General features: G+C 43.5%; 2 protein-coding genes across 2 annotated transcripts; both read right to left on the bottom strand.

The window, feature by feature from the left end:
• Positions 1 to 49: 49 nt before the first annotated feature.
• Positions 50 to 1,997, bottom strand: LOC135595689 (plasma membrane-associated cation-binding protein 1-like). Its single transcript, XM_065086947.1, has 5 exons — positions 1,283 to 1,997; positions 1,036 to 1,193; positions 842 to 931; positions 664 to 748; positions 50 to 580 (listed from the first exon to the last, which is right to left on the bottom strand). Exons 2-5 carry the CDS (start codon positions 1,144 to 1,146, stop codon positions 270 to 272), a joined length of 597 nt encoding a protein of 198 aa, XP_064943019.1. The 5' UTR covers positions 1,147 to 1,193; positions 1,283 to 1,997; the 3' UTR covers positions 50 to 269.
• Positions 1,998 to 8,571: 6,574 nt separating this feature from the next.
• On the bottom strand, positions 8,572 to 16,530 carry LOC135595695 (protein REDUCED CHLOROPLAST COVERAGE 1-like). The gene is made up of 5 exons (XM_065086961.1): positions 15,420 to 16,530; positions 13,660 to 13,843; positions 11,532 to 11,663; positions 11,311 to 11,423; positions 8,572 to 11,167 (listed from the first exon to the last, which is right to left on the bottom strand). Exons 1-5 carry the CDS (start codon positions 15,482 to 15,484, stop codon positions 11,155 to 11,157), a joined length of 507 nt encoding a protein of 168 aa, XP_064943033.1. The 5' UTR covers positions 15,485 to 16,530; the 3' UTR covers positions 8,572 to 11,154.
• Positions 16,531 to 17,485: the final 955 nt, after the last annotated feature.

Genomic DNA, 17,485 nt, shown 5'->3' with positions numbered 1-17,485 from the left:
CCATCAAGGAAACTTGACAGAGATGGAATGAAGCTATCGATCCCAAATATAACATAACACCACACTGCACTTAATAATGATATTACATGGCCTGCATGTCCCCTTGCCGAAAGCAAAATGAGAGAAACCAAGACATAGTTACGTACAGGAGAAAGAGAAGCAAATTGACGAAGAGACAAGAGAAAGAATAATAAATCATGGAAACACTGGGTGCGCGGTGGTGGCGAGGTGGCGGTGGAATGATCGGTTCGGGAGGCTGGTGGTTTATATCAAGCCTTGGCGGGTTCAGCCGCTGGCTCGGCCGGTTTCTCCGTCTCCGGGGAGGGGTCCGAGGGAGCCGGGTCGGCCGGGGCAGGTGCCTCTTCCACCTCCGCCTCAGCCTCTTCCTTCTTGATCTCCTCCGCGGTTTCCGGTGTAATATCCTTGCTGGTGCTCTCGACGGCCGGTTCGGCGGGAGCAGGCGGCTCCTCTGCGGGGAGTAAGGTGGACACCTGCTCGAAGAGGAAGATCACGGGACCGGAGACGAGGCCGGGGCCGTACTTGGCGGCAGCCTCGCTCACCGGCTTCGAGCCAGGGAACTCTGCGCAAGGATCTAATCTCATCACAAGCCCTTCCGCTATCACCTCAAAACAACTATAACATCTGTGACAGAGAAAGCATTACCGATCTTCACTAGTTCCTCGATGAACTTGATCACAACAGTTGATTTCTTCTTCAGTCCTGACCCCGTCGGTTTCTTCACCAGAGTCTGTCGTCGTCCAAAGCAAGTATTTGCAGAAGGCTGTAAGTATTTGATACAGAGTCTGTGAATAACATGAGGATGAGTTCAAGATCGATAAACCTTGATTTCAACGGCAGAAGCTTCGTAGATCTCCACAACTTTGGGCTGCAGGTCAGTCTTCTTCTCTTCGAACTCCTTGCTGATGTCCTCCTGAACCAAACAAAGGATCCAGTAGAGATCAGATCAAGTCGAAGGGAGAAGAAGAAGAAGAAGAAGAAGAAGAAGAAGAAGAAGAGAAGCAAAACCCCATGCACCTTCGATTCGTCGAAGGACTTGCATGCCTCGGCGGCGGCAGCCTTCTTGCCGTTCCTGTCAAACACCTTCTTGATCGTCGGAAGGACTTTAGACTTCCAGTAATTCACCATCTCTGCTCTCTTCCTCTTGCTCTCCTGTTAGCTCAAATCGCAAACACCTGTGTCTCCAAAAGAAGAAGCAAACATCACCACACGACTAAACTATATGAGACCAAATGATCGGTAAAGAAAGGAGGAGAAGACGTACTATGAAACTTGCGTCTTCCTCTCCACTCCGCTCCTCTGCCTTTCTTCTATGCCTACGATCACCAATGTATAGTATGCACGAAAACAAAGAGGAGAGCGGAGCCATGTGCTTGCCAGGGAAATATACAAGGACAACGCACCAAATCACCCTTGCACTGTTATGAAATTACGGTGTAACCCTTCCTAAAGCTCAGGTAAAAACGACCGCGTATATGTAATGCGGAGGGTATTTTCGTCCTAAAAGTAAGGATCGCCGGCTCAGCAGAAGGTTACAGTGGGGAGGTGACAGCTGGAGGTCGCAGTCGCCTATTGTCCTCGTGTGCCACCGCCGTCCGCCGAGCCCCGTGGGAAACGGAAAGAGGCGACGCGAACCGGGAATCGGATCGAGGGGTGGCAGAAACCGGGGTTTGTCGCTTTGGGCCGCGGGGCCCGTTGGGGAGCCGTATTGGTGTCTCCTAAGGACCACGTGGCTTCGGGGCACACAGATCCGCCCTCCGTCATCTTTATCCCACTTAAAATAATATTTAAATACTTTTTTTTTTCAAATCCCTTTTGGGGTGTCATTTTTTTGGGTTTTTTTGTGTGTTCCTCGAAAATATTATTTATTTTAATTATCAACAAAACCTTTAGGACCCCTTATCAACAAAAAACATATATATATAGATTAAATTGGAAGAAATTTCTTTGAGATATTCTAAGATTTTGATTATGATTTTTTTAAGTATTATGTTTTTTAATGGTCTCCCAGGGAGGTTTTAATTAGAAAGAACTTCCACCTAACTATGGTAGCGAATAATTATTAGATTTCCACAAAGAATTCTAATTATCATGGAATATTTTATTTTATGTATTAGGCTTTTCAGATAATAATATATCTCCACTTATACCCGATACATTGCAAGAATCCGAGGAAGAAGCCCTTGTCATCATCACCAAATGAATGAGGCCATGCTTCGAATCATTGTGATGGGTGATGTTTAGGTGTTTGCCCGAACAAATTCCCCCTCCTTTTTCTTTTCCCCAATTACTTACTTTTCGTGCAATAATGTGTCGTGATATAAGAAATATCTACCAATTTTATTGCATTGCAAAGAGAGTCACCCATGTTCGTCAAATCCAATTCATTCACCAACGTAATTTGGCGGTAGTGCCAATCACATCGGATGTGCAACTCCATTGACTCTATCTTAATTATGAACATAAATTGCATGAACAAGTAGAATTAATGAAATAATAAATTATAGTGCATATTTAAAGAATTGTTGTTCCCTTACGCTCAATGGGTCGAGTCAGGCTCTGACTCGACCATGGGCTCTTGGGGAATGGGTCGAGTCAGGCCGCGACCCAACCGCTGGTTCCTTGGATTTACATTTCACCTGAGCTAATATTTACCACAATGTCACGACCTTAGCTGGAATTGCCTAAGGCGTGATGCACCCTTGCGGCCAAAGACGCGAACTTAGCTTGGGTTGCCTAAGTCGCGAGTCACCCTCGTCGCAAAGACGCGAACTTAGCTTGCGTTGCCTAAGTCGCGCTTCGCCCTTACGATCTTGCTCCACAAGGATCAGCCACTTTGTAACCTCTCGCAGGTCCCGAAGGACCTGTAAAAGAGAAAGAAAGTTAGATCGAAAGAACGAGCAACGGACAAGTCCCGAAGTCTTGCGAAAAGGAAAGCTTTACAAGCAATTCGACGAACACCCTGTGTGCACAAGAGAAAAGAGGGAGAGGAAGAAAAACAAGGCTTTCAAGGATGAACGAACAGCTGCAAGCCCACAAACAGCCGCTCACCTGGTCCCGGGCGCAAAACCAAGTTCCCGTAAAGGTCACGTGCGAACTTGCGAAAGAGTGTTCAACACCCGGTATATAACCGAAGCCCCATCCAGCCATGTGCCACCCGGGGGGTTCCTGGGTGCTGAGATGGCTGACATTTTGGTGAGCGGAGGCAGCACTCCGCTCACCTCCCGCGGCACGCGAAAACGGAGCCATTTTGGGCTGTTTTGGGGCTGTTTTGCTCGGTTCGGTGAGCGATCGCTTTGCAACGCTGCAGCTTGTTCGAACTTACATATTTACAAGCAAAATGACCCAAAACCATGAGGAAACATGCTGTCGAGCAGTTGTACATGCGGGTGTGAGCGACGAACGGTTCGTTGAACGGAGTTGTTGCGGGTGCGCGACGACCGTTCGTGACATTCTCCCCCACTTAAACTGTCGACGCCCTCGTCGACGCTTGGTGGTAGTTGTTGATGACTTCTTCTTCATGTCGCAGGGCGTCTTCAGGCTCCCAACTGGCTTCAGTTCGGGGAAGCTTTCGCCACTTCACCAAGTACTCTGTCTGCTCCGCTCCGTTGGGTAGCTTTATCTTGCGATCCGCCAGAATGGTTTCCACTCGCTTCTCGTAGGAGGCTGTGATGGGAGGTAGCCGAGTTGGAACACTTCGAGAAGCATCTTGCGGATCTGAATGGTATGCCTTTAGGTTGCTGGCGTGAAGAACGTTGTGAATTTTGAACCACGCCGGCAGCTGTAACTTGTAAGAAACATTGCATACCCTGTTGATAATTGGGAAGGGCCATTCGTACTTACGCACCAATCCTTTGTGGACTATGTTCCTGAAGAATTGGAGTGATGCTGGTTGGAGCTTTACCAACACCAAATCGCCAACTTTGAACTCTTGTGGTCGCCTTCCCAAGTCTGCCCACTTCTTCATCCGTTTTGCCGCCTTCTCCAAGTATGCCCACGCAATATCTGCATTTCGATGCCACTCCTTTGCGAAATGATAGGCTGATGGACTACTCCCGGTATACCCAATTGCCATGGTGTGCGGAGTCGACGGTTGTTGTCCTGTGATAATCTCGAAGGGGCTCTTGTTGGATGCAGAGCTCCGCTGCAAGTTGTAGGAGAATTGGGCAATGTCCAACAGCTTCACCCAATCTCGTTGATTGGCACTCACGTAGTGCCGAAGATACTGCTCCAAGAGCGAATTTATTCTTTCAGTCTAGCCATCCGTCTGGGGGTGGAGGCTTGTAGAGAAGTATAACTTTGATCCCAACAATTTGAATAGCTCGGTCCAGAATCGTCCCAGAAACCGAGCGTCTCGATCACTAATGATATTGTGTGGGACTCCCCAATACTTCACTACATCCCTCATCATCAGTCTGGCCGCCTCTTCTGCTGAACAGTGTAGGGGAGCAGCAATGAAAGTTGCATACTTCGAAAACCGATCGACCACCACGAGTATCGATCCGAGTCCCCCTACAGGTGGCAAACTTGATATGAAGTCTAAGGAAATGCTCTCCCATGGCCTTTCTGGTACGGGCAACGGCTCCAAAAGTCCCACCGGCTTCCGTTGCTCCACCTTGTCTTGTTGGCAAGTAAGGCATGTTCGAACATACTCCTCCACATCAATCCCCATTTTTGGCCAGTAGAAGGCCCTCTCCACGAGAGCCAACGTTCTGTGAATGCCGGGGTGTCCAGCCCAAAGGGAATCGTGACACTCTTTCAAGAGTTCACGCCTTAGATTGTCCACTCGGGGAACATAAATCCTATTCCCTTTTGTGTAAACAAGTCCCTCCTGGACCCAAAATCGTCGTGCCTTGCCTTCTTTGATGAGCTGCATCAGGATAACTGCCTGGGGATCACTATACAGTCCATCTCTGATTCGGGAAAGGAAGTTGGAGTGTAACTGACTTGCTTGGCCTCTGCCCTCCAGTTGTGCAGCATTCACGCATTCCACTTTCCGACTCAGTGCATCGGCCACGACATTCGCCTTCCCGGGCTTGTATTCCATTGCCATATCGAATTCAGCCAGGAAGTCCTGCCACCGTGCCTGCTTTGGGGAGAGCTTCTTCTGAGTTTGGAAATAGCTCAGGGCGATGTTGTCTGTCCTCAGCACAAATCGTGACCCGAGGAGGTAGTGTCGCCAAACTCGTAGGCAGTGGATCACCGCTGTCATCTCCTTCTCATGCACTGGATACCGCCTCTCGGTCTCGTTGAGTTTGCGGCTCTCGTAGGCCACCGGATGACCTTCTTGCATGAGTACTCCACCAATAGCAAAGTCCGAAGCATCTATATGGACTTCAAAGGGCTCTCCATAGTTTGGCAATTTGAGCACTGGTTCTTCTAGAACAGCAGCCTTTAGATCCTGGAATGTTATCTCACATTTGTCAGACCACTTCCAAGGCTGCTCCTTCTTCAGCAACTCCGTCAGTGGGGTTGCCCGCTTCGAATATCCCGCAATGAAGCGTCGGTAGTAGTTGACGAAACCAAGGAAGGATCTCAACTCTGGCACATTCTTTGGAGTTCGCCATTCCGCAACTGCTTGCACCTTCGACTTATCCATCCGAATGGAGCCATCACCGATTCGATGCCCCAAGAATAGGATCTCAGTTTGAGCAAAGTAGCATTTCTCCCTTTTTACGAACAACGTGTTCTCCCTGAGAACCTTGAAAATTGTCCGAAGGTGCTTGACGTGCTCCTCGAGCGTTTGGCTGTAGACGACGATATCGTCCAAGTAGACGACCACGAACTTATCCAAATACTCCTTGAATAGCTGGTTCATGAGAGTACAGAATGTGGCCGGAGCATTGGTTAAGCCGAAAGGCATCACCAAGAACTCAAACGCTCCATACCTGGTCACACAAGTTGTCTTTGCTTCGTCGCCTTCAGCAATGCGCACCTGCCAATATCCCGACCGAAGGTCGAGTTTTGAGAAATACTTCGCCTTGCCTAATTGGTCGAACAAGTCCGCGATGAGCGGGATGGGATACTTGTTCTTCACTGTTACTTTATTGAGGGCTCGGTAGTCGACGCATAATCGGAGGCTCCCATCTTGTTTCTTCTGGAAGAGAACTGGAGCTCCGAAAGGTGCTTTTGAGCTGCGGATGAGACCACCACTTAGCGGTTCACCTAACTGCTTCCTGAGTTCTGCCAACTCTGGCGGGGGCATGCGGTAGGGTGGTCTCGCTGGAGGCTTGACTCCTGGCTCCAGCTCGATACTATGATCCACGCCTCTGCGTGGTGGGAGAGTCTTCGGCAACTCGGGTGGCATAACGTCTTTGAACTCCTTCAGGACGTTCGCCACCACAGCAGGTTCTTGAATGGCCTCTTCGTTGAGTGGCTCTAGCTTCATAGCAGCCACGAATGTCAGTTCGCCTTTTCGCACCCCTTTCTTCAATTGTAAGGCCGAAATGTGTTGGGGCTCCTTGGTTCCTCTCCGAGAGACGGGAACCACGCAGGGGTCATCGCCTCCCATCATACATAGGGAATTCAAGAACGGCATCGGCACCAACTTCGCCGCGTGCATAAACTCCATTCCAAGAATCACTTGGAAGTCGTCTAATGGCACGACCATCATGTTGATGTTCCCGCTCCATGTCCCGATTTTGATGGGAACTCCTTTCGCCAACCCGGAGATTCGCCTGGCCTCCGAGTTCACCGCCTTCATTCGGCTTGGGCTCTTCTCCAATGTCAACCCAAGTCGTTGTGCTTCACGATCGGCTATGAAGTTGTGGGTAGCGCCCGTGTCCACCATGGCACGGGTCGTTTGGCCATTCAGCTTGATGTCCACATACATCAGTTCACTACTTCCTGCTTTTTGTGCCTTTGTCTTTATGTTCTCCCCCACTTGACCCCGCATAGCGTTCAACAAACGCATTGCTCCCATTCGGGGTCCTTGCGACTCCTCGTCATCGCTGCTGGATTCTGAACTGCTCGAACTAGGAGCAACAGCTTTGCCTTTGTCCGATCGGGGAGGGTGGATGGAAGCCGTAAAAGCATTGAGTGCCTGTTTTTGTGGGCACTCCCTTACCATGTGCGGTCCTCCGCACAAGAAGCATCCTCCAGGTTTTGAGGCATTGCCTTTGGGGTTCGACCCTTTGTGGGAGCTCTTCTTCTTCTGTTCGCCTCCGAGCTCCTTCCCTCGAGAATGTTTTGGAGGGCGATTGCCTAAAGATTGTTTCCTTCTTGCTGGGTCTTCCGAGGAAACGAAGTCGGTGAGCCTTTCTGCAGCTGCAATTGCCCCGACCACGTCGGTAACATTCCTTCGATTCAGCTCCTGTTGAGCCCATGGTTTCAAACCATCAAGGAAGCTGAACAACTTGTCCTTCTCGGACATGTCCTGTATGTCCAGCATCAGTGCAGAAAACTGCTTCACATAGTCTCGGATGGTGGTACTTTGGCGGAGTTGTCTCAACTTCCTTCTTGCGACGAACTCTGTGTTCTCCGGTAGGAACTGAGTTCTCAACTCCCACTTCAAGTCCTCCCATGTGTCGACTCGACACCGACCTTGTTGGATCTCCTCCCAACGAGTTCGCCACCAAAGTTTCGCATCTCCATTCAGATACATCGTTGCTATGGAAACTTTGGTATCTTCAGAATCGGGCCTCGTGGCTCGGAAGTATTGTTCCATGTCGAACAGAAAGTTTTCGAGCTCCTTGGCATCTCTGGCCCCTCCGTATCCATGGGGCTCAGGTGCCCTCAAGTTTTGTGGCGGTGCAACGCGGGTGTTGCCTCCTCCCGCATTTAGCATTCTTGTGAGCATAGCCACCTTTGCCGTGAGTTCCGCCACAACATCCTGTAAGTGCTGCACGGAGTCCTTAGTGTCATCGGACAGTCGGTCGACTAGGGCCTCGACCTTGTCGATCCTGGACTCCGCTTCCTCTTGCGAGCTCTCTACCCCAACAAGTCTTTGTTGGCCATGGTAGAGTTCCTCCATGCTCGCTTCCAGAACATCCAGGCGGGTTTCCGCCGTCGTGAGTCTCTCCTTATGACTCTTTTTCCCAGTTAGCGCACCAGATTGCGCTTCCTCCGCTCGCGGAGAGTTGCCAACTTCTCGCTCATCCTGTTCGCTGCCACGATCCTCGTGAGCGGCTCCAACAACATGAGAGCGAGTGTGCACATGCAGCCCACCTGCGGCTGCTTGGGGCAAGGGTCCGGCCTGCCCCGTCTTGCTTGATTCGCCACGATGCTTTGCCATGGCGAAGTTGCGAAGTTCGTTCGCTGTTCGGTCGAAGAGCTTGCCCGCTCTGATACCACAATGTCACGACCTTAGCTGGAATTGCCTAAGGCGTGATGCACCCTTGCGGCCAAAGACGCGAACTTAGCTTGGGTTGCCTAAGTCACGAGTCACCCTCGTCGCAAAGACGCGAACTTAGCTTGTGTTGCCTAAGTCGCGCTTCGCCCTTGCGATCTTGCTCCGCAAGGATCAGCCACTTTGTAACCTCTCGCAGGTCCCGAAGGACCTGTAAAAGAGAAAGAAAGTTAGATCGAAAGAACGAGCAACGGAAAAGTCCCGAAGTCTCGCGAAAAGGAAAGCTTTACAAGCAATTCGACGAACACCCTGTGTGCACAAGAGAAAATAGGGAGAGGGAGAAAAACAAGGCTTTCAAGGATGAACGAACAGCTGCAAGCCCACAAACAGCCGCTCACCTGGTCCCTGGCGCAAAACCAAGTTCCCGTAAAGGTCACGTGCGAACTTGCGAAAGAGTGTTCAACGCCCGGTATATAACCGAAGCCCCATCCAGCCATGTGCCACCCGGGGGGTTCCTGGGTGCTGAGATGGCTGACATTTTGGTGAGCGGAGGCAGCACTCCGCTCACCTCCCGCGGCACGCGAAAACGGAGCCGTTTTGGGCTGTTTTGGGGCTGTTTTGCTCGGTTCGGTGAGCGGTCGCTTTGCAACGCTGCAGCTTGTTCGAACTTACATATTTACAAGCAAAATGACCCAAAACCATGAGGAAACATGCTGTCGAGCAGCTGTACATGCGGGTGTGAGCGACGAACGGTTCGTTGAACGGAGTTGTTGCGGGTGCGCGACGACCGTTCGTGACAACAAGCTGCCGCAGGCCAACAATAGTGTGGTGTCTTAGCAGACCCGGATCCGACTTGTAGCTCTTAAGCCCCCAAGCATCGGGAGCAGCCCAAAAAGGGTGCTCCTCCCACAACCCAAAACCATTAATGGACCAAACAGGTCCGGAGCTACTGCTCCGTTCCCCGTCGTCCGACCCGTATTGGGTGGGCGCATCCTCACCCTCCATCATCGATCCAAGGGCCACGATGGGGTCCGGGGAAATTTTCGAAATACGTATTTCTACGTAGACATGGGGCGATACAGATCAGAGCAGGAGTTTTCCGATCGCGTACCCGCCTGCCTCGAGAACGTGGGACCCGTCACTGCGGTGACAATGACGCCTGCGGTGATATAGTCAGGCATGAGAGACACGAGTGGGGAGAATACGTGAATACGAGACTGAAAAAGCGATGACTGGTTTCGGGGCAGGGGACGCGGTCATAAGCTGCCAACGGCCTTTGTGATGGTTAGATCTCAGCCCTTCGTCCCTTATCATAGCCCACTCGCTGCTCCTCTCTCCTCCTCTCGCTATCCTCCCATTGCTTCCGTTTCTAATCGCCTCCTCCTCTGTCTCTCTTATCTCCAATGGCGACCTTCGCTTCTTTGTCTCAGTAGACGGGCCAAAAAGGAAGAGCAAAGCCTCTTTTCTATCGGCGGAACGAACGCTGCTCGTGTGAATTCGTGGAGCCCCTCTGTTCTTCCAGGTGCCTATTTGTTCATGAGCTTGAGAATACTGGCATCGTAGTATTCGTCGAAAGTGTTGGGTGTTGTTTATTATTGGTATTAGAACACCGCCCTCCATTCATAGAAGTTAATGGGTTGGTGTTCAATACTTTTTATTGGCTCCATTTATAGGTTAAGTGTCTGATTCATCATCAATTTCTTTCAGCAACTACATTAGCATCTTAGTACAGAGAGAAAAACTGCCCAGTAACACAAAAATATATATTTTTAAATACTATAAATAATCTGGAATACATTTTGATTTTAATTAAAGAGTGCACAAGCATCTAGTTAATATAAGTTGGTTTGTGTTGCAATTAAGTATCAAACACTAAAAGAATTCTGAAACTATGAAAATATTGTTCATAACCAATAAAAAATACCTAAAGGACACTGTTATGCAAAAACAGTATGGCCTTTGCAGCGAATTCTCATTTAACATCATGATTTTGAAGACTAGCTGGATGTAGGACATGTTTCTCAAAAAATATTTTTCTAGTACTGATACATAAAGCTTGAGTATTTTGATTATCCACATGCACAACAATTAAGAGTGAGGATCTACTTCTGTTTTCTAGGTTCAGTTGGACTCTCTTTCAAATACTTGGACAGGTTATATAGCAATAAGGCAGTATCTTCTTGAACCAGAAGCAGGGCAGACAAGGTAAAATAAATGCATGCCTATAATCAAGTGATTGGTAGCAGGCAGCAAGAGCTGTAAAAACTAAGTACAATTTGAAAAATTTTAAGTGAGTAACTTGTTAGTTGCTTGTTATAAATTAGCATAGTTTGCTCACTATATTATGTTAGACCTGATTTATTGCCAATATTTACATGAAACAATTGGCTCTATGAGTGTTAAGTTCAAAATTTATTCAGTTTACCACTAATTTAGATGCAAAAATTAAGTACAAGTTGAATTATTTCAAGTGACTAACTTGATATTTGCTATAAATTAGGTTATTCTGTTAAACTATATACTACCTAAGACCTAATTCACCACCAAAGTTAGCATGAAATTATTGGCTCTATAAATGTTGTCTTTGACATTTATTCGATCTACCACTTAAAAAATCATTCAGGTAGCAAGCGGATATATTAAACATGTAAGCCAACATGACCAAACATAAATACACAATTAGATTCTCAGAAGTATTTAAACAAGATAAAGGCTTATCAACATACCATTAAACCCAGATTCTTCCTCTTCAGGGATTCAGCATCTCTTCCTCTACCATCTTGGTTGGAATCAATGAAATCAAGGAGATCAGGCATAGGATATTCATCATTTTAGTGGAAGTAGAAAATTCAGTTGGCACATCTAGTCAATGAAAATATTAATTTTAGTGCACGAGGATGACGTTATATAGATCACGTATATCAGCAATAAGTGCAGAGTGAGCATGCTCACAGTATTTGTGACCTAAAGCATGTTAAACCTAATCACTGCAATTATTGCTGTACCTCAGGTGGCCTTTGCTGGCAATAGATGCATCAGGCTTCCGCGTACCATTTCGAGCAGCTTCTTGCTGCTCAATAGCCTTTGACTCAAAGTACTCAAGCCAGGCAGCAGCATCCTGCGAAATCAAATGGCAACTCTGTGAGTCAAGAAACTAAATCGATGCAGAATTAAGAAAAAAAAAGTTTTATTGATGTCTCTCCATATAAAGATATGCATAAATCACCTGAGTACGCAAGTCATCTGGACCAAGCTTTGCTCTAAGTATTTGTAATGTTGTTTGCTCATGTTGAACACTCAAAGGATATGCTTCCATCAAGGATAGTGCAATAGCTATCGCATGGTAACTTGCTGCGGTCTAATGTAATGTAGAAAATTAGATACATATATTATATATATACCTAATACTCTTCATATAAAAATAAAATAAGGTCTACCATCCAATGCAAAAAAATAATAATGGAACTACTTACATCAGACATTGAAAGTTAAAAGACAGTTAGTGTGAGATCATTCAATGAAATTATAAATCTGGTTTATCACAGGCAAACCTGGAAAAGATATTATCATTATACTATAAAGTTGATAGGTTTTTTATCTGCCAAAAATTAACTTTCATGTTATCATAAGAGAGCCAATCAGAGGACTAATTTGAAAAGGCAAGTTAGTATCAGAAGCTCTTTTTCTGAAAAAGAGACTGTTTTGAGACAAAAAAACCACTTCATTCCACGTACACATGCAGCTAGTGTCCATTATTTTTGTGTTCCTATGTATGTCCATCTACATCATGTCTGTGTGTGTACCATCTCCATACAAGAACACAAGAAAACAGAGATGCAATTTTTTCCCTTACATAGTTGGAAACAATTGGTGTTGGTTTTGCAATGAAATGAAAATAACAAGACGAAGATATGGGAACAAGTAAAATTTTGAAAGAGTGAGACAGAGTGTATGTGGCAGCAAAATCATGTATACAATGAAATCTCATATTTTTGCTTTAAGAAAATATATAGTTCTGAATCAAAAGATGGGAAGAAAAAAAGTGTTGACAAGCATCTTAGTGCAGTACATTGTAAAACACCTTTTAGAACAAAATCTTATATTGATATACTTGTAAGGAAAAGAGAATAATGTAAAAGGTAACAGTCAAAATCAAATCTATATTCCATAGACTATGCTTTGTGGATCCCCATCTACTTGAACTATTAAAGATGATAAAATAATGAGCTCTTCCCAATCGATAATAAAATATAAACTAGTGACTTACAAAGTGTTCGAGAAGTACCCTTGGACATATCTAGAAGATAGTCAGCTCTAATAAATATTGGAGGTGTATACAAAGTGGCAGCCTAACACTCTTAACACTTGCACATTAATTCAGTATCCGGGAGGGACAATGTACGCAGCCTTAACCCCCACAAGTAGAAAGGTATGGCTCGTACATTTCAGAGGTCACAAAGGAGCCAAACTAGATGTCCCACTAGAGTATGGATATGGAATGCATCTAGAGATATTGAACTTTTTATTTGTCAAGTAACCTGTGTTTCAAAATATAATAGAGTATCCAAAAGGGAATGCCCATTTTGAACTTGGAAATGATTGTTTTCTCATGTTGAGTAGAAAGAGGAGGTTAGAGAGAAAATAGAGTGAAGGAGTTCGCTTAGGTATTAAGCTGACTAGGTCATCCCAGATGACCTTGATATGAAAGCAATCCTTTTCTTATAGATCCCAAAACCTTTTGTACTCTACCACATGATAGATTTTAAGCTCATCTGATTTTGCTTGATGTACTTGTTCAAACCCAAACTAACAAATTAAAAAGGAATGAATTGCTGTCCCATTTTCTTATGTATAACAAATCTTGGTTGCATGACCGAGAATGGTATACTCTTGTTAGGGCAGAATAATAATGTGTGTGGCAAACTTTGGCTAATGGGTTCCAGAGATTGTCTAATGAAGCATATAACTGAACCCCTTGATAACAGGCCAATGATGCTCCTAATTTATATGGATTGCTGAAAGTCGAACCTGCTAACTTATACTGCTTTGGCAAAGCCCTCTCCCACACAGCAGAAGGTCAATAGATAAGGGGTTCTAGATCACCTAATTATCCAGGTCACTAGGTGAGCAGATTAGGGGTGAACTAGCTAGAAGTCACTCTGTAATACATGCCTTATCATCTCAAAGTAATTAATAATGTTTCTGTGGGACTTCATTAACCAATTATTGTAATAATTTATGATTTCTAACACCGAACTACAATAAGCATCAGCTGCTTATCTTAAAAGAATGTTATGACTACTTCAGAAATAAAAAGACACAAGAAGAAACAGAATTTGAGAACAAAAACAAACCTGAATGTGGTCAGGACCAAGCAACTTCTGATTGCATTTCAAAGCTTTATGAAGATATCTAAGTGCCACATGTATATTTCCCAGGCCTTCCTCCATCATAGCCACATTAATATATGTAGCAGCTGTGTTTGGATGAGATGGTCCACAAGTAAGATGCACAAGATACAACGCACGTTTCACATACCTGATTAACAAGTAACAGGAGAAAAATTAAGGGTGATGGTAAATAACATATAATGGAAGCATGGTCCTGGCTTATTATTTCCAATACAAACACCAAAACATAACAATACTAACCTGGAAAGTAAGAAGCTTAATTTTTGTTAGTTTCTGTTCTTCAACTTTTTATGCACACATTAATTTTCAGGTACGAAGTAAATATTAAAGTTAAATCTAGAAAGCCATTGTTCTCAAATTAAGCTGCATTCTTTGTGGCAAAAAAACGAAGAAAATGCCATCTTTGCATATTTTAGCTAATATGCATAATAATAGAGTAGACATAACCAAAACCATAAGACAGATATGTGTCATGGAAGCTTTAATATTAAGTTTTGCATTGGCATGTAAAAAAAAAATTCTCTGTTTAACCGGTCATATCAACCAACCCTCATGATAACACATCAAGAATATAAACCTCGGTGCTTCAAAACACAAGCTAAAAATGAGCAATGACCAAACAGAGAAAACACTCAAGACATGTCACACATGAGACTAAAATAGAACAATGGCCTTTGTCAACGGCCATAAAAATTTATTCCCCGACTAGACTGAGAAAAATGGGAGAAACTTTATGAAATTTGTCTGGTCTCTTGACAAGCCTATGACAAGAACCTATTCAATCTCCTTCCACAAGACTAAGTGTTAAAATTTTTAAGTTTCCTCTTCACCATTTGGCTAATAAATCCATGTTATAACTAATCATGTGATATTAATGGAGCTATCTTCTTTCTCCAACCAAAATTCCGATGTGTTCTTTCTCTCTCATAAGATGGTCACAGTGGACCGGAGGAACCTGAATTTTTACAATGCTGATAAGTTTGATAAACCATTTGTCACTCTTTAAGCTTTTAAAGAATAACATAAGAAAAGATATAGATGCAATTTTTTCTAAATACTTTGTTACCATGGTACTCCTACGACAAACTCTGTATGTTTAAAGCTCTATCCTTCACTAATTAATATCATAAAGCTTTCTTTGTCATAGTTAGAAGATTTACATTATTAAATAGCTTCTGACATGTAGACATTTTTTACATGTGCTGGGAAGCATGATATACAATGAACAAATTGTACAAATATCTCAATCATTGCATTCATGCTGAATAACTTACAAACTTCTTTTCAATGCTTATAGTAGAAGAAAGGCTTCTCCTTAACTTTACAAGTATTATGCTAAGAATGTTGTTTTAAGTGAAACCATCTTTTTAGTTTGGTAATCTAGAATTCAAGACTAAAATTTCTACTTTTATGTATTAATTCATCAAGATCATTTCATGCAAATAACCTAGTTAAAAATTTTTGACCGTTACCTGCCAGAAGTCTTCTTCTTTTTTTCTATCTAGAAGAGGCACTAATTCTAAGTTTATATCTCCTCGAATCCTAATATATTATACTGCAATAATATCTTATAAGACAGTACCAATGTTCAAGTCATTATAAAAACAAAAGATGGAATATCTAATAATTCAAGATATTAGAATTCCCAATCAAAAGAACACTATCTAAGATTTGATACTACAACAAATAAGAATTGAAGTTACTTTAGAGCCAATTCAGTATGTTGAAGCCTGTAGTAAAAAACAGCTAGGTCGCCGTAGCTCTTCATTGTATCTGGATGATCCAATCCAAGCTCCCTCTCATTTATGTCCAATGCCTTCTGCTGATAAGTTGTGGCCTAAAAGTTGCAATAATTTAGTATAATCCCAGCCAAAGACAGGAGCACAGGTTCAAAATTTATAACAGAAAGTTCCTAAAAGTCATCCCTAATAATTGAAGTGATATATAAAATTTTAAATAGTAAAAAACACCATATAGCATATTATAATATTCATCTTAGCGTAAGAAACCATAGTGGTAGAATACTGTTTCATGGTTTAACTCGATTCAGATCTTTGCAAAAGCCATTAAAAAACAGATAAATCCAATTAGAATTAGACATTGATCTACTAAAAGAGGACACAAGTCAGGAACACAAATGCTGTATTAAAATATTGAACTGTGGTTTATCGCTCTTTGATCTGTTTCAACCTCATGACCCACTAATGGTCCTGCATGCACTTATTCAAGGCATAAATTAGCTACCAACTAAATTTCCAACAGAATTACATGTCAATATTATGAAATATGAATTACAAAAAACGGTTTCAATCACTCGGAACATAATCACCCATGACACAAACTTTACATTACAATTCTCCAAATTTCAGATCGTTGGACTTGGCAAATTTAAATTGTCCATAATGGTGTATTTTTGACATTGGATTGGTAAAAACATAATTGATCTGCTCAATTTTACTCAAATAGACCATTTAACAAGGTTCCTTTTAAGATATCAGAAAAGAGAGAACCATGGCACATAACAGATCGTAAGATACTCCATAAGTCCATATCATAAGAACCATGGCCTTCAGTGACACAAATATCTGAAAGCTACCTAATTAAGGTCACCAGTATGGTAGAGAACAACAGCTAAAAGACTGTAGGCTCCAGCAGTCATCCGATTATAAGGACCACAGACTGCAATTAATTTTGCCAGAGCCTGCATCCAACTACACCTTCATACCAAAAGCAAATGAAAGAGAAAAAAGGTCTTTACAAAGAAGTTAACCTGTACAGTATCTTATGACGAATTACCTTTGTTCCATAGTTGACTGCGTCTTCAAGTTTTACCCTTATCAAGTGCCATTTTCGAAGACTCTAGAAGTTGTCGTGCATCTGCAGATGAGCATGCAACTTGCTGCAAAAGATTCAAAAGCACTAAGAATGTAAGATACATTATGGTAGATACCATATTTCAAATAAGACCATCTTAGCAGCTTTACCTTGTGCACAGGTACAAGGCTGATGATATCTGATTTGTCAAAGGGGAAATTTGAATCCATATCAAAGTCTCTGGGTGCCAATTCAATTCCCACCTAAGAAAATTGAACATGTAAGATGAAAGGAAAATTAAATATCATTTACAGAAATGAAAAATGATCATTACCTTGTGACATAGCCCTCTTAAAATAGCATATTTTCTTATATCATTATAGTTTGAGATTGTAAGTTCCCAGTTATATCGCTTTCTTAGAAATACTTCAAGCCATCTCCAGACTAGAAAGTGCACACGTATAGCAGAATGTGAAACATCAGAATCAGGAAGCCCAAGGAGCATGTTAAGTGTTGCAGCCATCAATATAGATAAATCTCCAGTATCAGAAACAGAAGCAATCACAGCTCGTACAACATGCTTAAAAGCCCTTACTATCATCTCATGAATACAGAGTGACTGAACATGAGACAGCTTCTCTGAAAGCTTGACCTGACAGATATTGTACATAATATTGCATTTAATATAATTAGGAAAAATACTTTGTGAAAGTAAAGATATATTCAGCCTCTTCAAGCTAAAGGTGACTCACAACTTGCCCAAGAGAGCGTATTCTTAGACCTCTTGTATGCATGAAATCAGTTAGAGTACGACCATCAACAGGTGATAGCTCCAATGACCCAAAATCTGAGACCTGAATACATGCCAAGGTACAAATAATACTCATTAACCATCATTCCATACTAAAACAGAAAATAATGAATTAAATATGAAAAAATTGTACTCAGGCATACC

This window comes from Musa acuminata, chromosome BXJ1-10 (genome assembly GCF_036884655.1).
Source record: "Musa acuminata AAA Group cultivar baxijiao chromosome BXJ1-10, Cavendish_Baxijiao_AAA, whole genome shotgun sequence".
NCBI lineage: Eukaryota > Viridiplantae > Streptophyta > Magnoliopsida > Zingiberales > Musaceae > Musa > Musa acuminata.
Note: the sequence above shows the minus strand (reverse complement) of the source record. Positions and strands in the feature narration are given on the sequence as shown.

Bases quoted from the DNA above. Each gene is read 5' to 3' on its own strand.
- LOC135595695 (XM_065086961.1), bottom strand. From the start codon at position 15,484: ATGAAGAGCTACGGCGACCTAGCTGTTTTTTACTACAGGCTTCAACAT. The intron at 13,844-15,419 runs GTAACTTCAATT...CTTGTTAATCAG, and splicing joins CATACTGAATTGGCTCTAAA to GTATGTGAAACGTGCGTTGT. The intron at 11,664-13,659 runs GTTTGTTTTTGT...ACATTACATTAG, and splicing joins TTGGTCCTGACCACATTCAG to ACCGCAGCAAGTTACCATGC.
- LOC135595689 (XM_065086947.1), bottom strand. From the start codon at position 1,146: ATGGTGAATTACTGGAAGTCTAAAGTCCTTCCGACGATCAAGAAGGTG. The intron at 749-841 runs GTTTATCGATCT...GGACGACGACAG, and splicing joins CTTCTGCCGTTGAAATCAAG to ACTCTGGTGAAGAAACCGAC. The intron at 581-663 runs GTAATGCTTTCT...ATCCTTGCGCAG, and splicing joins CGAGGAACTAGTGAAGATCG to AGTTCCCTGGCTCGAAGCCG.